General features: G+C 42.7%; 1 protein-coding gene across 5 annotated transcripts in view; it reads right to left on the minus strand.

Annotated features, from left to right (window-relative positions):
- LOC311243566 (neural cell adhesion molecule L1-like protein) overlaps positions 1 to 26621 on the minus strand; it is a 222594-nt gene that overhangs the window by 107984 nt on the left and 87989 nt on the right. For all 5 annotated transcript variants that reach the window (XM_084332833.1, XM_084332831.1, XM_084332829.1 and 2 more), the window contains exons 2-5: positions 14016 to 14255; positions 9773 to 9881; positions 2618 to 2805; positions 867 to 989 (exon numbers count right to left, since the gene is read on the minus strand). In XM_084332833.1, the coding sequence (XP_084188959.1) occupies positions 867 to 989; positions 2618 to 2805; positions 9773 to 9881; positions 14016 to 14097 (502 nt within the window). In that variant the 5' untranslated portion in view covers positions 14098 to 14255. The remainder of the gene's footprint in view (positions 1 to 866; positions 990 to 2617; positions 2806 to 9772; positions 9882 to 14015; positions 14256 to 26621) is intronic.

Here is a 26621-nt window from a genome sequence, read left to right on the forward strand (position 1 = left end):
TCTGTCCCCTGCTCCCCAGACATCACTCTAGCAGAACTGATAGGACTGTTCTGTCCCCTGCTCCCCAGACATCACTCTAGCAGAACAGATAGGAGTGTTCTGTCCCCTGCTCCCCAGACATCACTCTAGCAGAACTGATAGGAGTGTTCTGTCCCCTGCTCCACAGACATCACTCTAGCAGAACTGATAGGAGTGTTCTGTCCCCTGCTCCCCAGACATCACTCTAGCAGAACTGATAGGACTGTTCTGTCCCCTGCTCCACAGACATCACTCTAGCAGAACTGATAGGAGTGTTCTGTCCCCTGCTCCACAGACATCACTCTAGCAGAACTGATAGGACTGTTCTGTCCCCTGCTCCACAGACATCACTCTAGCAGAACTGATAGGAGGACTCTATTACAAATGAACAAATATTGGTCATGTAGTTAAAGGGTAATTCCACCGCAAAGCAACATTAAACTAATTTACCAGATTGAGGCATAACTGATGAATAACAGAGACTCCATTCTATCCCTGGCTCCCCGAGCAGACTTATGGTGAAGGATTTATGACCTTTCAAAGTTTAGATTTTTTTTACTTGAATCATAGTGCCACCCCTGGGTTGACACCTATCATTATGGGAAATGTCAGGTCTCTATTCATGTACCATCTTGCTTGTCAGACAGACCTATAATAGTTGTCAGTTGCAGCTAAAAAGCAGTTTTTGCACCTCTGTTCACTTCAATTACTTGAGTCACAAGAACATTCTGACATCCCTGCAGGGTCACCGAAAACAAAGAAGGTGTAAACCTCCATTTTAATAGACCTATCAAAACCCTGCCCTCTTTCCTTGATCCTTCAACCACTGTGATTGTTCGCAAACTCACCAATAGACATCCAGTAGATCTTGCGAGGCGACATGCCCTCAGGGGGGTTACACACCAGTACGAACGGCTCTCCCACATTCACCAGAAGGGGCTCAATTTTCTCCTTAGGGAACTTTGGAATACCTGGAAGGAAAAAAATAGACATTGACGAAAAAAAAAATTCTCTCTCTGACTAACCCGTCAAACAGCGACCTCTAGGCAGAAAGAAGATGACAACATGGTACTGCGCTTTGTTTACAGTTTTTGTTTTTGTCTGATGTGTGGGTTAGATGTCAGTGGGTATATAGGGGAGCGGTTGCTGCTGCTGGCCACATCTCAGGCTCTACCAAGTATAATATGATACTAAACACCAACCCACACGTCAGACCAAAGTAAACAAAGCTTAACACCAAGCGGGGCTCTTTTGCCTAGAGATTATAGCGCCAAAGTCTAGTTTATGAAAGAAATAAGCGAGAGCGACACTGTTGTGGTGCGCACACTCTCCCATCATCATGTTTCCTGTTCACGACAACGGCACCCTGTAATGAGAATACCTCAACTGTTTAGACTGTCGTGTGACAAGACACAATCAATTACAGCCGCACAGAACTTACCTTCCCTGCAAATAATGGATACATTGATTATATTAGTAGTGCAGGGCTATCAAGAGTTAATGTAACTGATTCTTTACGTGTAGGCCTATCTTATTTATTGGTTTGTCTATATATTTTGTATTGAAATTTTTTAATCTTGGAAGAGTAGCCATTGGCTAAAAGAGGTCCTAATGAACTCAAACTCAAACTGATTTTTGAGATCCGAGACAAAACATGTTTTAAATTGCTCCTAAAAACGTTCAATGTTCAATGCTTGATGATCAAGCTCAATAGCTTCTGCATCACGAACGCAACAACCCTGTATGGCGCCAATGTTGTTCATGTTGTTGGCTGGGTTTGGGTTAAGGGAGAGGTGGGCTATTGCGTCATCGGTTCAGGTTTGTTTGGACGCACATATTTCTTGAGACGATTTTGTGTTTACGGAAAACTTTTTAAAAATGAAAACGAAAAAAGATCGGTTCCGTCTCCGTGTGGATGTGGCCTCAATGTCCCCAATGACATCACTGGTGGCCATATGCATTCACTCATTTAGCCTACTCTCAATACAGTAACTGTCAAACTAAGTGAATGTGTGCAAAGTTGTTTAGAGTTTTTGGATATGTGTCAGATTATGTACAAAATAAACCAGCATTGTTTTTTGCTCAAGTGCCCTGAGAACATGGTATACAAGCTGTGAAGGTCGCCGACCCCATTCTCAGCCTGGCTGTGTCCTGTAAACACTAGCACTTAACAGACGCAATACATCCAAGAAAGGGATTGTTTTTCCATATTCAGGCTGGTCAGTTTGTTCTTGGACCACTTCCAACTCTTAAATCGTACTCCCCTCTTTGACTTCTTCTAGGGAAGGAGGTTTTAAAGGAAGTAAGCGACTGTCAAATCGCAGACGGCAAGTTGTCTTCATGAGGAAAATTCGACCGTGGATGTTAACCACGTTTTTACTGAAGGTATAAAAATAGGCCAAGGATTATTGTTCTCCGAGACAGTTTGCACACTTGCTTTCATGTGCCAATTAAAACATTGCAGCTTTCATCTGCTTCCCCGCCCGTTGTTCCCGGGGCTCCTTTTGAGATCCAGCACCTTTTCACAAAAAAAAGAGTCATCTTATAAAACAACAACCAATCAGTGTTGTTAAAGAACTGCGTCTGAACCGCTACTTACTGGGGACAATAAGTTCAATCTCCTCCGTCATGGCTGCTCCCAGCTTGTTAGAGGCGTAGCAGCGGTACCTCCCCTGGAACTTAGCGAGGTGCTTGTAGCGCAGCGCGAAGCTGCCGTTGTCTCGTCTCGTCTGGAGCATGGAGTCGTGGGGAGGGACGAAGTCTTCGCCGTTTCTTGTCCATTTGTATCTGGTGAAGCAATCGTATTTAATGTGAAAAGAAACCCAGATATCTGAACTCTGGACTACAGGAAGAATATCTGTCACCTCTGTGGCAGCTCATAAGGATTCCGAATACATTTAAACCTATAGCTAAACAAGCGCAGATCCGCAAAAGCTGCAACCACGTATGCATATTCACTCACTCGCACGCACGCACGCACGCACGCACGCACACACACACACACACACACACACACACACACACACACACACACACACACACACACACACACACACACACACACACACACACACACACACACACACACACACACACACACACACACACACACACACACACACACACACACACACACACACACACACACACACACACACACACACACACACACACACACACACACACACACACACACACACACACACACACACACACACACACACACACACACACACACACACACACACACACACACACACACACACACACACACACACACACACACACACACACACACACACACACACACACACACACACACACACACACACACACACACACACACACACACACACACACACACACACACACACACACACACACACACACACACACACACACACACACACACACACACACACACACACACACACACACACACACACACACACACACACACACACAAGATTTCAGCCTCCCAGGTTGAAAAAGGACACTTTTGTGGACTATTGACATGTGTAACATGTCTATTAAAGTCATAATGTGGAACCATTCCACCCCTTGGAATGTCCTACCAGCTTTTATCTGAGGAATGTAAGCACACCTTTATTTGTTCAGGGTTCTTAGAGTGACAGACAGTCAGGGCCGCCGCTAGGGGCGTGCGAGCAGTGCGGTCGCACAGGGCCTCGCGAGAAGGGGGGCCTCGCGAGAAAAAGAAAAAAATATATATATATTTATTTTTTTATAAAAATAAAAATAAATAGAATGTTAACAATCACTTTCCATCACAGGCCTACAATCTAGTTTTGCTTACATGCTTATATATTTCACATTAGACACGTTTGTAGAATAGTGTTCCGGGCTCTGCTGCTCTGCAGATATACTATTGTTTCATTCAATGACCCGTTTACTTTTGTGCAAAGCATCGTGGGAGGACTAACACTAGGGGGAGCTGGTTGGCGTCGGTCTGGTAGTCGGTAGAGAGATGTGAAGAAGACCGGTATTATCCACGAGGGGAGGGGGTACAGGTACGGGGTCTATTCGGCGCTATCCACAGGAGCGAGTGGATGTCTTGGCCAAGAGCATCCTACTTTTGAAAACCAAATGTGCAGCATCGGAGCAGAAGAAATAACGCTGCGTGCCGTAAGCTTATCGTCTCGGTTCTCTCTTCCTTGTCTGCAACTGTGTTCTCCTCCCTTCATCGCCACCCCGTTCGTAACACTCCGGTATCAATATTGAATGTGCAGTAATTCTATGCACAGGCACGTTGGAAGGGGGGGTGCGGTAGCAGTTTTGCAAAGAATAAAATAAAAAATATTTTTTTTATTTTTTTTAATGTTTTTATTTTTTTATGACAATATTTATATATTTGTATATTATATACTGTAACTGTATAACTGTAACACTGTATATTATACGTTTATCCTGCTCAAAGCACTTCACCATTTTAATATTGTGTGTATTGAGCCGTACTGTGTATTGTAGCCATTCTCCAATCTGTTAAATAAAGTTTTCATTCATTCATTACACTACTGTACGTACACAATCATACGTGTAAAACCGACAAGATTGCAGCAGAGTAGATTTTCGAGTGATGACAGACTGTCACAGACTGATTGAATGACAGGTGAAACAACTAATTGTATTCACCTCCCGTCTCCCGCCCTTCCCACGCGCCACGAACCACTGAGCTACTGTGATACAGTGCTTGCGCAGTCAGTCGATTTTAGCTAGTAGTCAGACTTTGCTAGCACAGAATGTCTCACTCGCAGAAAATAAAAATATCCGATTTCTTTTCTAAACGTCCCGCCGGTCCCAGTGACAGTCCCACTAAATCTGATAAACGTCAGAGAGAGACAGAGACGACAGGTTCAGCCTCAGCATCAGGTATTGAAGAGTTAACTGAGTCTGTTCCCCTATACCCCCCCTCAGGCGCCAGGGGCTTCCACTGAGGGGTGATGCAAATAGGGATGGGGTGTTATGGCAGGCGCAGCTGATTGCCAATTGTTTTCTTCAAATTTCGTTGCCAGGTCCGTCTCCCAGCATCTTAATAGAGCTGGGAAGACTGTTTGGCATTCATTAATTAGAATTTCATATAGTTCACTGATTTTACCTTTAATTGTGGATGAGGTAGTTAGTTTTTCTTCCAATTCTGTCATTTCAAAGCTTAACTTGTTTTCTTTAGTAAGTGAACTTAAAGTGCTTTGAATTTGCATATATTTTAAGAAGTCTGAGTTAGGAATGTTGTATTCTTCTCTTAGCTCCTGAAATGCTTTTAATTTCCAGTTTTTATGAAAAAGGTCTTTAAGTTGAGTTACCCCCAAGTGTCTCCACTTGTTTATATCAGTTGAATGAAAATATTTTTTTAGGTCAGGGTTTTGATGAATAGGTGAATAAACAGAGATGCATTTAGTTATGCCAAACTTTTTCGAGCAATCTTTCCATGCAGATAGGGTATTCACAACCGTGAAATATTGCTTTATATTTTCTATTTTGTCAAAATTCTTTATAAAAAAAAGAGAGTTTAGAGGTAAAGGATCAACCTGTCCCACTTCTATCTGTATCCAGTGTGAGTCTGGTCCTCCCAATGACCATGATACTATAGTTCGAAGTTGGGCTGACCAGTAGTAGTGTTGGAGATTGGGAAGACCTAGACCACCCATGGACTCAGGTTTCATAAGAGTCAGTAATTTAATCCTTGGTTTTTTATTGGACCAAATAAATTTTGAGATACGTTTATTCAATATGTTAAAATATGTTATAGATAGGTAGCAGGGTACATTTTGAAAGAGAAAGTTCAATCTCGGAAGGATATTCATCCTGATGACGTTTATCCTTCCTAGAAGGGATAGGGGTAGTTTGTCCCATCTACCTAGATCTGTGTTAATTTCAATTGTAAGAGGAGTGTAATTTTTTTCAAATAAATCATTTAATTGCGGTGTAAAGTGTACTCCCAAGTATTTGAAGCCTCCTGGTGACCATCGAAATGGGTAGGATTTCTGCATTTCTTTTGTTGGTTTCATATGTAGGAGACATGCATTAGATTTATTATAATTTATCTTGTATCCTGAGTACTTTCCAAATTGTTCGATTGTGTTATACAGATGTAATAAGGAGTTTTCTGGTTGCTCAATGTATAGAACAATGTCGTCAGCATATAAAGATATTTTGTGTTCAACCTTATCGATATACACTCCTTTTATGTTAATGTTGTCTCGTACAGATGCAGCCAAAATTTCTATTATTATTGCGAATAATGAGCTTGACATTGGGCACCCCTGTCTTGTTCCTCTCATTAAGAGAAACGGATCAGATGTTTAAGTTTAAGTTTCTTTGTATTTCTTTGTATTACTAATGTATTGCCATTAGTAATAACTGCTGCTTTTGGAGTTTGATAAATTGCTTTAATCCACTGGATAAAATTTGACCCTATATTAAGTTTTTGCAACACGTTAAAAAGAAAGTTCCACTCGACTCTGTCAAAAGCCTTCTCTGCATCCAGAGATAGGAGTAGAGAGGGCCTCTGTTTTAGATTCAAATGATTGGTTATATTTAATAACCGTCTGATGTTATCGGTAGCATATCTTCCCTTAACAAATCCAGCCTGATCTGGGTTTACCAATTTCGGCGTGATGGTTTCAAGTCTTTTCGCTAATGCTTTGGTGATAGTCTTATAATCATGATCTAAAAGACTTATAGGTCTGTATGATGAACAGTCTAGTGGATCCTTACCACTTTTATGCAGTACTGTGATGTTTGCCAAGCTCATTGTTTGAGGAAGTGCCTTGTTGCGTCCAAAGTTGTTAATCATTCCCATAAAAATGGGTTTCAAGTCATTCCAGTACTCTTTATATAGCTGTGCCGGGAAGCCATCTGGTCCTGGACTTTTGTCTATAGGCATTGAATTAATTGTTGCTAGTATTTCTTGTTCGGTAAAGGGTGCATTAAGACTCTCTTGATCTGATTCTGAGAGCTTTGGCATTTTGATACCTTCTAAGAATCTATCCAGTTCCTCCTGTGTGTAATTACTTTGAGATTTGTATAGTATATTGTAATACTCCTGGAATACCTGATTGATTTCTTTTGGATGATGTGTGATGTTGCCCTTGAACCGAATTGCTTTTATAGTCCTTTCGGCTTGTTCTTTTTTTAGTTGATGGGCTAATAGTTTACTGGGTTTGTTGCCAAATTCATAGTGTTTTTGTCTAACCTGATTCATTTGTTGCATGATTATATTTGTAGTCTTGATATTTAATTTGGCTCTGGCAGTTACTAAATGTTTCCAGTTGTCTTCTGTTGCTGCAACTTTATGGAGGGCTTCGCATCTTTCAATTTCTTTTTCTAGTTCTTTTGTGTGTGCGATTTCTTCCCTTTTACTAAATGATGTGTATGAGATAATATGTCCTCTTAAAGTGGCTTTTGCAGCTTCCCAGATTATGTTTGGGTCCATGCTAGGATCATTGTTTTCATCTATGTAATTTTTAATCCATACCTTCATTTTTGATCTAAATGTTTCATCCCTCAGCAATGAGGTATTGAATCTCCATTGCCTACGAGTGAACTTTTCTCCATCCAGACGAACGGTCAAGTCAATTCTCGCATGGTCTGATAGTGTGATTGGATTGATACAACAGTTTTTTACCATGTGAAGATGTCTTGAGTAGATCAAAAAGTAATCAATCCTAGAATATGAGACATTGGCGTTTGAATAGTAAGTGTAGTCTTTAACCTTTGGATTTAGTTCCCGCCACACATCAACTAGGCCACTTTCTTTGCATAAACCTTTGAGTACTTTTATGGACTTTGGTTTGTTACTTTTAGACTGTGTGGTCTTGTCCATCTTCTGATTCAGTGCACAGTTAAAGTCTCCGCCTATGACCCCAAATCCTTTGCAGTTTTCGTTGAAAAGCAATACCATATCTGACATAAATGCAGGGTCATCTGTGTTAGGAGCGTAGATATTAAGGAAAGTGGTAGATATTCTTTTGGGGTTTTTACAATGCCCGGCCCAGACACAACAGCCGAGACGCTGTTTTTGTGTATAAAAGACATTCTTTTACGCCTCGACCTGCCCATGGAGAGGCTGATAGGATACTGTCTTGACGGGGCCAGCAACATGTCTGGGGGGGTACAGGCTAGAGTAGACTAAAGGAAATGTGTCCCGACTCTGTTTTTCTCCACTGCGCAAAAAAAAATATATATCTCAAAGGCCGCACCCCCTACCGATTTAAAGTTCCAACGTGCCTGGCTATGCACTGTTCTGCTGCCTGGACATTACTGCTCAACATGATCACTCCAGCTTTACAAGTTGCTCTCTGGGAACATTTCACACTGTGCTTGTGCAGTTTGTGACGTGTGTACAAAGCTTATAGAGTTCGATTCAAATAAGGCAAAACTGCAAATCTGCATGACCTGGCTTTAAGCTTGTTTATCAGGTTCCAGGGGTGTTTTATGCATTTTCCCTGTTACTGCCAGGTGTACGACTGTACAGGTGCATTGCCACTAAGCCTCGGGCAGCGCTATTATTTAAGAATACGTTGACTGTATCATATGCCCAGCCTCGGGCAGCGCTATTATTTAAGAATACGTTGACTGTATGCCCAGCCTCGGGCAGCGCTATTATTTAAGAATACGTTGACTGTATCATATGCCCAGCCGCGGGCAGCGCTATTATTTAAGAATACGTTGACTGTATGCCCAGCCTCGGGCAGCGCTATTATTTAAGAATACGTTGACTGTATGCACAATCTTTTTTTAATTAATTAATAAAAATAAGAAATAAATTATTATATTATTATTTATTTTAAATAGTTTTACCTTTAGGGGGGGCCTCGCGTTTAAATCTCGCACAGGGCCTCGCATTTCTCCCAGACGGCACTGCAGACAGTACAGTATATACAAATCAAATAAAATGTATTTGTAAGGCCCGACAACACACGTTAATGTCCCCATGGGCCGGACACGTCTTCTTTAAACAAGTCAAGAAGAAACATAACAATAAGTCAAGAACAAAACAAGAACACCATAAGGTCCAACAAATTTAAAATAAATGCAAATAAATGAATGAATGCAAACACTCCCAGACATACCCCACGCGAAGGTAAGGAAAAACTCACTAAAACCTAACAATAGGGAAAAATGCACCACAGGCAGTGTGGAGGAGAGAAACCTTAGAAGGGCCATTCAAGGGGGGATCTCCCTTCTTAGATGTCGGTGATAGTAGTGTTGCAGTCTGACAGTGGTAAGCATGCACTCATGTGTGTAGTGAAACACAGATGAGTGCATGCAATAGCAACTGAACATTTTGAACAATTTGAGATAGAGCTAATAGCGATAGCAACTGAACATTTTGAAAGCTTAAAGATAGAGCTGATAGCGAATCTATTTGAAGCACAGGGGCGGCGCAAAGAGGGTTGCGTCCTCCCCGTCTTAATCACGGGACGTTCAACACTCCGGTCATCGCTCCGAGACAGCCGGAGACAGGGAGATAGGGGGCGGCGCAGAGAGGGTCGCAACCTCCCCGACATCATCGCGGGACGTCCAACACTCCAGTATATAAAATACAGTAAGCCACAACCTGAACCAAAGAAAATGCACTGAAGACCAATATAAATTAAATACATAAGTGTAATATGAACAATATAAATGTGAAGTAACAACAACACTATTGTACTTGGGTGATTGCTTGATTGCAAGTTTTGGCCTGGATGTAGCCTATTTGAAAAAACAAATGTGTTCTGCTGATGTCACTCACTCTGGCGTGGGGTTGCCTCTGGCCTCACATGTCATAGTAAAGCTGTCGTCGAATGGGAGGGCAATGACAGGACTGGAGGTGTGGGCTGTTATTGTTGGCAGCTGCTCCACTGCAACATGAAGACACACACACACACACAGACACACACGTCACAGAGATGTGGAATACAGCACAGAATCGCTGTGCGAACCTCACAACTACTACAGTACATTCCCTTCTACGGCTGCTATCAAAGCATCACGACTCAGCATCACAACTCCTACACTTCAGCTCAGCCACCGCCGCTCAGCCATGCCAAGCGCAATGGGAGCAAAAAAAACTCCTTGTATTCTTTTCCCTCTATTGTCTTGTGTGAAATTCCATGTTGAGATGTCAGCAATGTGGAACAATCGCGTGCACAGCAACACAACACTGTGCATGTCCCAACCAATAAGGCTACCGCGGACTGACGCTGAACTAACAAGTCATACCAGGCGTACAAACCCTTCACAAAGCAACTTCGCGGCTGCACACTACACTGCACATATATTTCATTTCAACCTTTGTTTAAAATCGTAAGCATCTGAGGTTTCCCTCATTTACAGAAACGACGATTGTACAGTACATAATAAAAACAATATTCACAGAAATTTAAACACCAGAGTAAAAAATAAAAAACGTTTCAAAATCATTTAAAAATATCAACTAAAACAGTTACAGGTAGTCACACAATGGTCTGAAATCATACGTTTAAACATTCCAAGGGAAGGGAGAACCTCCAATTTCAGCGTGAGTCGAAGGACATTCCATGAGTTAGAGGCATCAAAGGAAAAGGCTGACTTCCCTAGCTCAGAAAAAATTTGAGGAACCCTAAGAACCATCCAGTCATTCGATCGAGTTGAATAGGTTCCAATATTCCAATCTAACAGTGAGGAGATATAAACAGGTTGTTTACCAATAAGGGCTTTAAAAATAAATAAATACCAGTGTTTGTTGCGCCTTTCTGCAAGAGAAGGCCAACCCACCCTATCATACAGGACACAATGGTGAGTATCATATCTGTCACCAGTTATAAATCTGATAGCTGAGTGATATGCAGAATCCAGAGGTTTAAGAGTTGATGCCGCAGCATGCCTATAAATTACATCACCATAGTCCAAAACTGATAAGAAGACTGATTCAACAATTATTTTTCTACTAAATAGAGGAAAATTGGATCTGTTTCTGTACAGGAAACCAATTTTCTGTCGCAGTTTAGAGGCAAGATTGTCCACATGGAACTTAAATGTTAATTTCTCGTCAAGCCACAGGCCAAGATATTTATACTCAGTGACGATCTCTCCATACAAGAGCCACTGACAGTAGATATCCTCACATCATCAAAGTTAATATTCCTTGCTCTTGAAAACAACATAAACTTTGTCTTACTAGCATTAAGAACCAATTTAAGACTAGTAAGGGCATCCTGTAGAGCATAAAAGGAAAGTTGCTATTTCTCAATGGCCAACTGTACAGAGTCTGCAATACAGTACACAATTGTGTCATCAGCATACAAATGGGCATGAGATCCATAAAAATAAGAAACAATATCATTAATATAAATTGTAAAAAGGACAGGACCCAAAACTGAACCTTGTGGCACGCCTTTAGTCATGGCCAAGAATTCAGATTGTGCTTGACCTAACTTCACACATTTGGACACATGGAACATGAACCTGATTTGGACACATGGAACATGTACCTGATTTGGACACATGGAACATGAACCTGATTTGGACACATGGAACATGAACCTGATTTGGACACATGGAACATGTACCTGATTTGGACACATGGAACATGTACCTGATTTGGTCACATGGAACATGAACCTGATTTGGACACATGGAACATGTACCTGATTTGGACACATGGAACACATGTTTGATACATGCTGTATAGGGGGGGGGGGTATTGTAATGTGCTACCAGCCAAATATTTTGCATGCTTGCATAGATTTGCGCTTGCATAGACTTGCTTGTACAGTACTTGCTTGTAGCTTTACTGACATACTGTCCTTATACCTGTATCACTGTACATATTATATTACAACTCTGTACATACATCTGATTAGCACTACACTACACTAAGTAAGTAGTACTAATTTGTATATGTTGTACCCGGTTTAATCACCTGTACATTGATTACACAATGATTAAATACCTGGGAACCTGGGCGCCCACACAACACTGGACATGTTTTGCAAAACATTAAATATCTTTGGAACCATTTTATGATAAAGACTCACTTTATTGTATCTGTATCTCTCCGTCAACATTTAAAGTGTATTGCTGTTGCACTTTACTGCTACATTTGCACTTTTTTACACTTTTTACTGTACTTGTGCTGTATAATGACAATGCATTTGAATCTAATCGAATCGAATCTATTCTAATATCTGCAACAGCTAGCATTTAATTGTTAGGATGCACTACAACTCGTACACCTTACTGTAAATTGTACCTAAATTGTACCTCATCCCATTCCTGCTTTGCACTATATAGTATTGTATATTAGTACATTGCATAGTATATTGTATATTGTATGGTAACTCAGTTACTTCTATTCTGCATCGAACATTGTATACATATGTCTATACTGAACACTGTGACTTCTATTTTTACTTCTATTTTACACGCTATACTATTTTATTTCATACTTACAGTATCTTGTCTAGCACAGTCTCTGGAGCGTAACAGTAAGAAGCATTTTGTATAAAAGTATTCTGTACTTCTGTATGACAACTATTAAAGAAACTTGAAACTTGAAACTTGAGGATGCTTTTGTGCACTTTTTCGTGAGATTATCAATTTCTAAATGGATCATTAAAGAGGACTACCGCCCAATTTAAGAATCCATGCATGTTATTCGTGGTGTCGGACAGCCCAGTCATGACCACTCTCAGCTAAAGGTAGGAATCAGAGAGAAAACTCAGTTTGAACCCTCCAAACTGAGATGTCAAATCTGGGCTTCTCCATAGACAATGAATGGGGTTCTGAGGCCATAAAATATCTGTGTGAGGTCTTACACCCAAATGATGTATCGGTTCTGTTTCAGACATTCTAGCAATGCTAGAATATAAACCTCATTGGGTGTAAGATCTCACACAAACATTTTATAGCCTGATAAAGTCCTATTCATTGTCTATGGAGCAGCCGCAGATTTTACATCCCAGTTTACATCACCAATTGGAGGGTTCTCTCTCTGCTTCTGCTTCTAGCTTTAGGAGAGTAAGTAAGTAAGTAAGTAAGTAAGTAAGTAAGTAAGTAAGTAAGTAAGTAAGTAAGTAAGTAAGTAAGTAAGTAAGTAAGTAAGTAAGTAAGTAAGTAAGTAAGTAAGTAAGTAAGTAAGTAAGTAAGTATTTATAAAGCACCTTTCATACATGTCATGTAGCTCAAAGTGCTGTACACAAACATAGGCATATATAACGATAAAAGCAATAAAGTCACAGTGATCAGTTAATATCAATGGTTGAAAAAAATAAATATTTAAGAAAAAATTTCGTAAAAATGAAAACAGTCAAGAAAGTTTGGGAGAATAGGTCCGCACAAACACGTCCGTTCAGTAGCAACCGGAAGTAGGAAGTGCACTAAACCAATGCACTTGTACAGTAGGTAGCAACGTTAGCTCTCATAACGTTAGCCAGTTAGGAAGTAGGAAATGCACTAAACCAATGCACTTGTACTTGTTTAGCAGCAACCGGAAGTAGGAAGTAGGAAGTGCACTAAACCAATGCACTTGTACAGTAGGTAGCAACGTTAGCTCTCATAACGTTAGCCAGTTAGGAAGTAGGAAATGCACTAAACCAATGCACTTGTACTTGTTTAGCAGCAACCGGAAGTAGGAAGTAGGAAGTGCACTAAACCAATGCACTTGTACAGAGTGGTGCGTGTTCACAAATACTGAACTGTTCCCCTTTAAGACGGAACCTGTAATTTCACCAAAATCTGAAGCAGCTCCATTGAGAGTAAATTAGGAAAAACGGTAAATGTGACCATCACATGTGTGGAGATAAGTGTGTATCTGCTAGCTAAGCATAATAATTATTTCCTGATTAAGGACTACTAAGGAGTAAAGCTCATTAAGCATGAAAACACATTACAACCTTCTGCACAACAGATGCACAACATTCTACCATTGGCACAGCTCCAGATTGTGCATCTTGATGACATCACATGATGTTAAATCTCATACATCGTCTTCATCACCACCATCCCAATCGTACCTTCCAGGGGGATGTTGAGGCTTGAGGCTCTGGAGGTCAAGGCCAAGAGAAGAGCCAGGCCCAGGGTCCACGGAGACCTCATCGCCCCCTCCACTGGTCAGTAGAGACGGTAGAGATGACAGGTTGAAGGCTTGGATCCAGATATCAGCTGGTATCAGTAGAGATGGTAGAGATGACAGGTTGAAGGCTTGGATCCAAATATCAGCTGGTGTCAGCTGGCACTCTGAGGGCACGGAGGATCTAGTAGAAACGGAAAGATGGGAGTTATGAGGTCACAGGAGTTATGAGGTCACAGGTCGCTTGTTCAGTTACAGATATATACATGTGTTTTCAACGGTAACGTAGTGGGATGGCCCCTGAAAGCCCCTGTTCTCACGGCAGAGCATCATAAATCTACAACATCCCAGATGAACGTTTTTTTTTCACAAACTAACTAATTGCAGAACAATCCTCTGAAAAAGTGGCATTGTTGTTGTTGTACTGTAGCGTATTTCCAACCAAAGCAAGGCAAACCTGAGGGCAATTATAACAACAAAGCAGACAACAAAAGGCATAAGGCATAACACAAAAACACAGCAACCGCAGATGTTTCGCAAATACACAAGACATACAATCCAAGAGTCCTACCTTATCCTCCCACTTAATGTAACCACTTCCATGACGGCAGAAACCTCGGACGACCACCCATCCTCTGAAGGCCATTGTGTTTCATTCATTGTGCTGCTCTTGTACGACAACACAGCGGAGGGCTTGTCTAGGGATTACCCTCTGAACTGCAAAGCCAGCCTGGTGGCATCGGATGGCATGCTTACAGTAAACCCTACTGGCACAACGGCTAAGCCGCTGGCTGCGAGGACCCGCTAGCGCTGAGAGACGGCAGGCTTGAAGACGGCCTGGCGCGTCGAGGCCCGTTGGTATTCCAGGGCTTACTCCTCCCGATGCCCAAACTGCAACTGCAGCACACTGGCACTGCCAAAATGGACTCAGGTGGGGGGTGTTCTTGACCAATCACGCGCCACCACATAATGACCTGCTATGCTACTACTCTGGGTTCTGCTGAAGACACGGCGGGGGGCTGCATGTGTCGTCCTTTAGTTAAGAAGGGGTTAATGTGGTAATTGCTGTACACTGGCTTCAGGATTAAACGGCTCGAATTTAGATTCAATTAAACAAATGGAGAGCCGGCGGAGGAGCATTCGTTCTCAATGAGGATCTCTGTGATTATCTTTCTGTCGATTGAATCTTGAAGCAGGCTGGTTAGATGGTGGATTGAATCCAAACTGGAGGGTATTACGAATGGTAGAACACACACACTCTTTCAAAAAACACACACACACACACGCACATGCACGCATGCACGCACACACGAATGTGCACACACATAACATGCATCAACAAACCATTCCCATAGGCATAGCCACAAAGACTAATGAGAAATGTGTGTGATTTACAGCAACATTCCTTACAAGTAGAAACATACTTTAACCCTAAAAAGCCATAGTGTCGTTGCTGAGCAGCAAGCCTACTCCTCCCACTGACAAGGCAGGCGCTGGGCCTTTTATCCAGACTTTAGTTGATCCTGACAACAGGACACCAACAAACCCTCTGACCTTTGTCCCAAAACATGCAAGTTTCATTCAACCTTACCAAAGCCTCTGTTTAGTGCAGAAGCCTGAAGGAACCCGGTGGATTAGGCAAATCGTTGAGCTTTACACGTGCATGCTGTCAAAACACCTGCCCCATAACTAGAATTAAACAAAGATAAAGAAATAAATCAAAGAGAGACGAGACAAAGAGAGAGGCTTTGTTTTGGGTCAAGGGATCTATTACCTGAACACATGGTAGTGGGTCTGGGACCCTCATCCCCTGGGACCCTTGTGCTCACTTAGCTACACTGCTAATCCTCATCTCCACATGCTGCCAGGCCAACCCCCCACAGGCTGCGTAAGTACGCGATTATTGATGAACGCACGCATGTGGGAAATACACATAGTCCATACTAGGCTAATATGTTCATGTTAATTTAACATTAATCCTAACCCTAAACCTAACCCTCTACCCTAAAATATTTCACTTTTTCTGGCCATAATGTGCTCACACTTGCACATCAAAAGCTTTTCACTTCTCTTTTCACTTCTCATGTCCAGAGCTTGGAATGCATGCAACAAGCACCCACTCACACTCACACTCACACTCACACTCACACACACTCTCACACACACACACACACACACACACACACGCACACACACACACACACACACACACACACACACACACACACACACACACACACACACACACACACACACACACACACACACACACACTTCATTCAAGTACTCACAGGCTTTGGTGTCATTGTATTCTTTAGTCCACCTTTAGCAAACAAATGTCAACTTAAAAAAAGCCAAGTACAGTAGCCCACAGGAGCAGCCAGGGGAGCATTCCAACAACAACTGTCTCAGACCAACATCTCTCAGTCTGTCCTGCCTTGAGGCTCACGTTTCTCCCATCCCTGTCACTGATGGAACGCCCCTCCTCTCCGCCTCTCCACTCCAGCGGCTAAAGGAGCGACGGAGATTCACTGAAGTGACATATGTCGCCAAAGCCTCTCACTTGGCAAAGAGGCTCCCTGTAAGCCTGTGACAATGACCCGGACAAAGCCCTCGCCGCGGGGCTATTGAGGGGGGCATTAAAGAAATGGGAGGGCAGGAAGTACAGGCATGCCTCCATCTCTCCCTCTCTCCCCATCTCCCTCTCTCTCTCTCCCCCTCTCTCTCTCTCTCTCCCTCCCTCTCCCCCTCTCTCTCTCTCTCTCCCCCTCTCCCTCCTTCTCCCCCCCCTCTCTCTCTCTCTCTCCTCTCTCTCCCTCCCTCTCTCTCTCTCTCTCTCCCTCCCTCTCTCTCTCTCTCTCCCTCTCCCTCTCCCCCCCATCCTGCCTTCCACTAAAGATGCACGCCCATTTACACCCGACTCCAGCTGAATGGTTTCAAGGCACTGTGGCCCAGCAGCTCCATTGAAAAGGGAAGGGAGTCATCATTCTTTAGCGGGACCGGGGCTTTTGTGGTAGTAGTGTGCACTGTTGCCCAGTGCTGGAGGGTAGCAATAGTGTAAGCTTGGATGTACGTACGCCTGACAGGCTACTGGGATAGTACTTTTACATCATAGAATCACTTTTGCTACTTTTATACTAATGACCTTTGACCCGATGTCAACCTAGAGAATGGCTGAGCCTAATTAGTCAGGTGTCACCTTTTAAGAAAAGAAAAAGGCAGTTGTCATCACTCCTAATTGACCGTATCCACATCTGTGCAAACGAGAGAGAAAACAACGCTGAAACGTCTAAAACACACCTGAGCAGACGTACGTCTGAGGCCGTGTATACAAAGCTAAGTGCACAGGTCCATGGAGGATGGCTGTGGCGGTGTGACTGAACAGTCACCTGCATGGATGCTGTGGGGAGTGTGGAGAACTGGAGTTAGTGCCAGAGAGACCAGGCTAATACATATACTGGTATATTAGTATATCAGTATATATTATATATATATATATATATATATATATATATATATATATATATATATATATATATATATATATATATATATATATATATATATATATATATCAGTATTATTTTGTTGCTTTATATTACTTTATTATACTTTACTATATACTGTACTTGTACTTTATTATTTGTTACTTTATATACTTTATAGTAGTTGAAGTAGAAAGCTTTATTGACATTGCACAATACAGTACAACGAGATTGGTTTGTGCAGCACCTAAAATAACGATACCTACATACCCACTCTATCACACAACACATCCATGATGTACCCATACATACATACATTTGTTGTACCCATACGCACTGACACCCCACACATTCATGTACCCACTCATAACATCTGCTACATATGCACTTATTCACAGGAACACTAAAAAGGAGGCGGCTGGGTGGCGCAGCGGAGATTGCGCTCGTCACCAATGCAAGAGACTCCGGTGTCAAATCCGGGTGTCAGCATTGCCTCCGGCTTGGGCCAGCAGGTGGAAGTCGATGGGTGGTGATTTGGACGTTGTGGACAGCGACTCTTACAGGTCGGTTGGGGGACGCCTGCACAGCAGAGACAGGAAGTAGCGGGGGTAGTGTGAGCCTCCCAATGCGTTACACCTCGCCAATGAGAGTCTGCGCTGGCAGGTGAAAAGATGTGACAGGCTGCCTCCTCGTGTACCGGAGGGGACACGTGATGCAAGGCTTCTATCCTCTCTACAACCGACCAGTGGGAGGCATAGTCGAGCAACATTCAAGACAGGGGAGGGGAGAATTGGAAACACGAAATTGGGATGGAAGAAAAATTGAAAATAAGGAGAAAAAGTGGATAAAAAAAGGAACATTAAAAAGGTTTAAAAAAAAAAAGCATTGCAAAATCATCACAGTAGAAAAGAAATATTGCGGAAAATATGCAATATTAGTTTTTACTGTGATGATTTTGCAATGCTTTTATGCTTTTATGTTTTGTTGTTGATTTTAACAAAGTATACTGTTCACCTCATTCCAATAACTTTTATTGCAGTAAAATGTGATTTATTTTTGGTATTATTATTATTATTATTATTATTATTATTATTATTATTATTATTATATATATATATATACTGAATATATATATATATATATATATATTTTCCCCCTATCAATACTTGGCATCACTGTATCAATATAATATTGGCACGCAAAATATCACGATATATTGCTGTATTGATTCAACCCAGCCTAACTCCTCCACACCCCAGGGAGACTAGGAAATAAAAAAGACCAACCCCAGACTTCCCAGGTTTTTGACAGGTGTTTTCTGGGCGATGTCATGCGATGTCATGCTCCTTAATTTCACATGGCAGATAAAACAAACCACAAATGCATCTTCATCAGTAGAATTCTGATGATCTGGCAATATAGCAATCCCCTGTTGTGACTAAATAACAAGGTCTGCCCTGCCCCGTGGCTTTGTTATGATGATGCATTTTCCCCAGAACCACAGTCCTTGCCTTTCCTGCTAATTACTGGGCTTTTACATCTGACTTTGCCGAAAAGGTCACAAACACACAGTAATTACCAAATACCTCCATCAGAATGAAACCTGTACACAGGGTAGATCAGTAAACTAGCTCCAGAATGAAACCTGTACACAGGGTAGATCAGTAAACAGAACGTCATTAGATGAGTGGGCTAAACAAATCCAAAAGAATATTTGTGTGTAATGAAGCCTTGTAAACAGATATGTCTAAATACACATTTCCCCCACATCCGTTTTCAAACAATTCCCCGTCCACGACAGCAGTGTTTTAGAAAATCTCGTAAGAGCAATTTAAAACGCTCACATAAGCATGCCAGGCCAGTAGGTGGCAATAATGGGTCACGTCAAACCCATAGAAGAACAATGCGAGCGTGCCTATTGAGCATCTTCTTGAGCGATGAAAACTATTAGGCACAATATATTGTAAAGAAGTAATTAAAGCTAGCAACAGGGATCAAACATAAACAAACCGGTATAGCCTTCTGTTCCTGGTGCACGTTCTGTTCCCATCATGATCAATACATAAAACAACCGTTGCTATGTGCAGATTGAGGTCATATGTAGAACTGAGCTTTCAAAAGCCATGTGTGGACGGGCCTGAGTATAATCAGACAGGAAGGCAAGACATGAGGAAACCCTCAGGTATCTTCTCTTACACTGTAAAACAATACACCTTGTTGCGTTCCAATGAGTCAAGGCTTATTGTAATGAATATGGAGCCACAATGGACGTCAAACTCCACCCCCCTTTTTTTTATTGGCATTCATTCAGTTTTACAAATAAATTAGATGCAAGTAACCTTTTGTATTTTACAAACTAAGAGATGAAAAGGATAAAATATTTAGAAATAATTGACAGAGGATTAAAAACAAACAAAAATACACACAAAACTAAACCAAACGAAACAAAAAAGGGGGGGTTCAAGTTGCTGAATGATGCGGTGTGACAATGACATATGTGTTCTCCAGAGTCAGACAAGAAGATAGATACCAGCTTCCTCTCTGTATGATTTTATTTTATTTTATTTTATTTGACATTTAAAAAAATACAAGATTCCAGAAAAACGTCAAGGATGCTACACAAAAAAGTCAAGATTTATTTCCATTGTTGTCCTTGGTCTGAGACAGACAAGCAATACAAAACATGACCATAAATAACAATTTGACAAACTACATAGACATGAACATTTTAAATGCAGTACAAAATGCAACAATGTATCAGACACCATTTTCATGCATTTTAAAATCTAGTTTTTGACATTGTCAATCGCCATGATTTTACCTTTTTCTTAAAATTGTGCTGGCTACTGATGCATTTTAGCTGTGAAGGTAGCAAATTCCAATTTGTGGCTCCCCAGAATTTAATGCTGGCTCTGGTGTTATGGGTATGCATGTCCCTGTTCCACTGAAAATAATTTGTAAGATAAGAGGGGGCCCTATTATTATAAATGTTGTGAACTATGTTGAGCTGAAGTTGAACGGACCTGGCTTCCAGAGGGAGCCAGCCCAGCAACTGGAAGTGTTGTTTGCCCACATGTGCTCTGGAGGCTAGTCCTAGAGTTAATCGGATGAGTTTGTTCTGGGAAACCTGTAACTTATCTTTTAAAACTTTGGTCAGACCTCCGTACCAAGAACAGATAGCATAGTCGAAGCAACAAGAAACAAGAGAATTTGCCAGAATGCGAAGACTTTCAGGGTCTAGTAAATGTACTTTCCTTGTCAGAAATGTAGTTCTGCCATTCACCTTGCTCATAGTTTTGAGAGCCATGGATTCCCCGCTCAGGCTGCTGTCTAGGTGGCAACCTAGATAGCTTATACACTTTTTTGCTGCAAAAAGCTGTCCCTCGAGATTTATGCTGGGCGAGACCAGCTTCCGCAGCCTGGGTTGGGAACCAAAGATGATGTATTCTGTTTTGGTCATAGAGATCATTTATTGTCAATGAGCCAATGTTTTATGGTAGAGATGTTCAGTAGAAAGCTATCCAGCTGCAAGCTAGCCTGTATCCGCTTCCATTAATTTGTGCTAAGCTAGGCTAGCTTGCAGCTGGATAGCTTTCTACTGAATGCTAAGCGCATTTCCAATAATGTTGGCAGGTTCCGTTAAAGACTAAATTCAGCATAGTCCAGGAAGGAATGCCACATTTTCTCAAACCTGTCAGCAGGTCCACCAAATATAAACCTGGGTTTCTCTAGCTTTGTGTGATATCTTAACCATAACATATAACTGGGAGACTGTAGGTTTTTCCAGTTAGGAGAATTAGCCTTTGGGACGCAATTGTGTATTTAGCCCCTCTAAGAGGATAATCCTGTCCCGGGTCGCCGAATATGGCAATCAAAGGATCAGGTTCCATGCCCAAAAACATCTGAGTTTGGAAAATAGATTCAGGACAGAACATGTGTGCTGCAGGGAGCTGGGAGCTGCTTAAATCCATCACTAATAGAGTCTACATCAGGATATATTTTGCCATGTTTTAATTTGGAATAATAAAGATGATGTAATACACATATTCCATACTAGGCTAATATGTTAATGTTAATTTAACCTTAATCCTAACCCTCTACCCTAAAAGATTTCACTTTTTCTAGCCATAATGTGCTCACTTGCACCAAAAGTCTTCACTTCTCATGTCCAGAGCTTGGAATGCTTGGAACCTTGAACTGGATTAGCCCATGCCTAAAGCATATTGATGCTCTATGTCAGAGGGAACGCTGTTCCTGTGAGGATTCGCCTGTCCCTGGACCTTTTTCCTGTGTTTTCCCTGTCTACTCTCCTCTACTCTTCACCAGCCCCCACCCTTGCGATGATTTACTCTCCTCTACTCTTCACCAGCCCCCACCCTTGGACATCCTTGATCCTCTACCTTCACGCACCTGTTGGGAGTTTGCAATCACCTCGGGAGAGTACATAAGTTGCAGACTCCCCTCCAGTCCTTGTCGGGTCGTTCTGTGTTCTGGACTCTGTGTTCGTTCTGTATCTGTATCTGTGTACACTCTGTGTTCATGGAGTTCTGTACGTTACCATCCTGTACGTTACCATCACCTGCCGCGTCTCCGGCGTGAGACGACGTGCCAGCCATCACCACCTGTCGCCGTTTGCCTGGAGTGGGACACCGTCTTCGCTCTCTAATTCTCTACGGGAGGTTTTCCAGTGTTCCCACTCCAGACGTCAAGCCGGCTCGTCATCGCTCCCGATTCCACGGGAGGAAGGCGTCTCTTCGTGATCCTCGTTCCTGGGGGTGAGGCTCGTCGTCGCTCCCTAGTATTCCACGGGAGGACGGCGTGTGCCCATCCCGTTCCCCTTGGACCCAGGCTCGTCGTCGCTCCCTAGTATTCCACGGGAGGACGGCGTGTTCCCATCCCGGTCCCCTGGGACCCCCTTTGTTCTGCGCTGCCCGTCTGCAGCATCCGAAGAGGAGGAAGAGGATCTCCGTGCCAGGCCCGGCTGTCGGGCCCCTGTTCCCGTGCCAGGCCCCCGCCGTCGGGCCCCTGTCCCCGTGCCAGGCCTCCGCCGTCGGGCCCCTGTTCAGATTCAGATTCAGATTCAGATTCAGATTACTTTATTCACCATATTGTACAGGTACAAATGGAACGTGATTTGACATTTCAGTGCATGATTATTCACAAATAGGAACAACAAAATAATAATAATGATAAATAAATAAGTGCAAAACAGGACAGAACAGTGAGACAACAATAAGACAGTAAAGTGCAGTGGTAGTGGTAGGGGACATGGATACAGTGCAGCATAGTTCAAGTCCAGAAGTCCAGCCCTAGCAGCTCGCCATAGAGGGGGGGTGGAGCAGGGGGACACCTGACTCGTTAACCAGGCGAGCTGCTGAGGGGAAGAAACTCAGTCTGTGGCGGGACTTTAGTGTCTTGGGCAGCCGTAGCCGCCTGCCGTGGGGGAGCATGTTGAAGAGGTTGTGACCCGGGTGGGCGGGGTCTGCCATGATCTTCCTCGCCCTCCTCAAGGCCCTGGTGGAATGTAGGGACTCGAGGGAGGGAAGGGGGCAGCCGATCACCCTCTCCGCCGAGCGTATCACCCGCAGCAGCTTGGCCTTGTCTCTGACTGTGGCTGCAGGGAACCAGGTGATGATGGAGAGGGTGAGGATGGACTGGATGATGGCGGTGTAAAACTGGACCATCATGGTCCTCGGCAGCCTGAACTTCCTCAGCTGACGTAGGAAGTACATCCTCTTCCGGGCCTTTTTATTGAGAGCGATGGTGTTCAGCTCCCATTTTAGGTCCCGGGAGAGTGTCATGCCGAGGAAGCGGCAGGACTCCACAGAGGCCACCGGGGTACCTCCCAGAATGATCGGGGTGGGGGGGACTGCCTTCCGCCTGAAGTCCACTACCATCTCCACTGTTTTCTGGGCGTTGAGGTCCAGGTTGTTGCAGCTGCACCAGCTCAGCAGCCTCTCGATCTTTCTCCTGTAGGCGGACTCGTCCCCCCTGGATATGAGACCCACCAGGGTGGTGTCGTCCGCAAACTTCAGGAGTTTGACCGAGGGGTGCAGAGAGACGCAGCTGTTGGTGTACAGGGAGAATAGTAGTGGGGACAGAACACCCCCGATTGGCCTTCTCCTTCCCAATCCTAAGCTGACACAGCTGGGCAGTAAACCAGGGTTTGTCATTGTTATAGACTTTCCTGGAGCGGGAGGGGACACACTCCTCCTCACAGAAGCCGACAAATGACGTCACAGTCTCTGTGTAATCGTCCAGGTTGTTCCCGTGCCAGGCCTCCGCCGTCGGGCCCCTGTCCCCGTGCCAGGCCTCCGCCGTCGGAACCCTGTCCTCATCCCTGTAAGCAGCTCTGGCCCTCGCCCTGTCCAAGGCCTTAACCCTGTTCTCTGTCCCTGTCTCCAGCCCGCCTCTCCGGGCCTCTGTCCCTGTCCCCCTCTCCAGTGCCCCTGGTCCTGGCCCTGACACTTAGCCCTGGTCCTTAGCCCTGGCCCTTAGCCTTAGTCCCTTAGCCTGTTCGCCTCTTAAAGGCACAGTGCCGCATTTTCCATATAGTCTTTGACTCTAGTGTTTTTGTGTTCTCCCTTAAAGGGACTGTGCCGCTTTTTGTTATGTAATAAATAAATGCCCTGTTTTGGCTTACTCTCATACCTGTCTTGTGTTGTGCGATTGGGGTCGGTTACAAACCATAACAGTTCCCATTATAGGTGAGTTAAAATATATTACATACACAGTATTCATGTGTTCACAAGCCCAATTACTTAATAAATTCAGTCAATTAAAGTTGATAACATTTTCTAACAAACATTAGTTGATGTGTTAACAACCCCAATAACTTATTTGCATAACTGGCTTAAATATACCCATCCCAGGCTGGGTTTTCAGATTCAGATTCCTTTATTGTTACGTCATTCAGTACCTTACAGCAAAAAAAGAGTGAAATTCAATTTGTTGTGGTTCCTCAACCATAGCAGCATCCAATAATATAAATACAATAAAATGTGCATAGAGTAAGAATAAAATAAGATAAAATATGATAGTGATGCACCGATGTGAAAATTGTGGCCGATACCGATAACCGATATTAATATTGCTGTTCTGGCCGATACCGATATTTACAGATGTCGATATCTCTGTATAGAAAACACTTTTTTATGATAATCAAATTGTAGCTGAGGGGCTACACAACCCTGACTGTATTTAAATAATGAGCTTGACAAATAATAAATGATTAATTAACCAATATTAAATATACACAAGATGGTGGACACTCTATTAACTGGGAGGGGACAGGGGTACCAAGTTGAATAATCACATTTAATGTTTAACATAAAACACACATGTATGTATATGTAACATTGATTTCCCTATACAAATACAATTTATATGCAACAATGTCCGAATGAATTATACAATTTATAGGCAACGAATGTCCGAATTATTATAGGTCCTAAACTAATGGTACCAGATCGTTGAAGCTCTGAATGGAGGGGGGCGTGGTGAATAGCCAGGGGGAGAAAGACGAGGACGGAGACGATGTTCTCTGGAGCTCCTACTCCAGAGGCTGATGCAGAGTAGACCCGTGGGAGACAGTCCTGTCGTCGCTGGATAGGGGGGTCTCGTACGGACCGGGTTCCTATAGTCCAACGCCCGAACTTCGGGTTCAATAGCTAGCTAGCCTTTAATGCTAAGGCTAACCAGCACGCAGTCCGCAGTAGCTAGCTGAATCCAGAACGCAGCCGAACTCAGCCCAGTCTCTTCACCGTCCTTTGCTATCTGCACGTCGGCAGATCTATATCGAAGTATGTTACTTCAATTCTCCCAAACTATATCACGCTGCCGTTTCCAACTCGTAGCTCACCAACGTTTTAATTACATCTCACTAGCAAGCCAGCTCTCTCGTAATACGCTGTAGCTGTTTTCCTGCTGCTCTACTCTACAGGTGCATGGGCTCACGCTGTCTACGGCGCGATGAAGGGACATATGAAAAGAGGCGAATGATAAAAATACTCTCAGGTAAATAAACAGCGTAAATATATATCTTATACAAATAAACAATATATAAGGTATAGAAAATAATAAACGTGGACTTTAGGTATTAATCTGGACCTTCAGAACACAAATAAAGAGCTATTTTCCAAAACGCTTTTTTTTTTTTACTTTTGTAACTTATTTTCAGAAATTACTGATATTTTGAAACTATTTAAGGCCAAAACATGTAAAAAAATATATATATATAAAAATAATAATAATAATAATAATAATAATAATAATAATAATAATAATAATAATAATAATAATAATAATAATAATAATAATAATAATAATAATAATAATAATAATAATAATAATCATAATCATAAATAAAAAAATTCTTAATTTTTTTATATCGGCCCAATCTTAATATCAGACCGATACCGATGTGTAAAAAAAACTGCCATATCGGCCGATATTATATCGGCGGCCAATGTATTGTGCATCACTCAAATATGACTAAAATAAAGATGACTATACATTAGGGGTGTAACGATGCATCGATTCTAATGTGACGATTCAACTGCATCGATTTGAAAATGTTAGAATAGATTATAATCGAAATTAATCAAAATAAAAAAATTTAAATATATATATATATTTTTTTTTTATCTACTTTTTCTCCCATTTTCTATTTTTCTCCCATCCCAATTTCATATTGTCCAATTCTACCCTCCCCTGTCTCGAACACTAAGGCCATGCCTCCCACAGGCCGGCTGCAATGTGGACGAAGCCTTGCATCACGTGTCCCCTGCGGTACACGAGGAGGCAGCTGTCGCATCTTTTCACCTGTACAGCGCGATCTCTCAGCGGCGAGGGTCTGCGTGGGAGGGACACGCCGCCCCCGTTGCTTCCTGATTCTGCTGCGCAGGCGCACCAACCGACCTGTAGGAGTCGCTGTCCACAACGTCCGATCCCCACCCACCAGCTTCCCACCCCTAACACAGCCAATTGCGTTAGTATGAACGACCAGCCAAGCTGGTAGCAATGCCGAGAGCTGGGCTCGAACCCAGCATCTCCGGCATTAGTGG

The sequence above is a fragment of the Notolepis coatsorum genome (genome assembly GCF_963971535.1).
Source record: "Notolepis coatsorum genome assembly, chromosome: 17".
Taxonomy (NCBI): Eukaryota; Metazoa; Chordata; class Actinopteri; order Aulopiformes; family Paralepididae; genus Notolepis; species Notolepis coatsorum.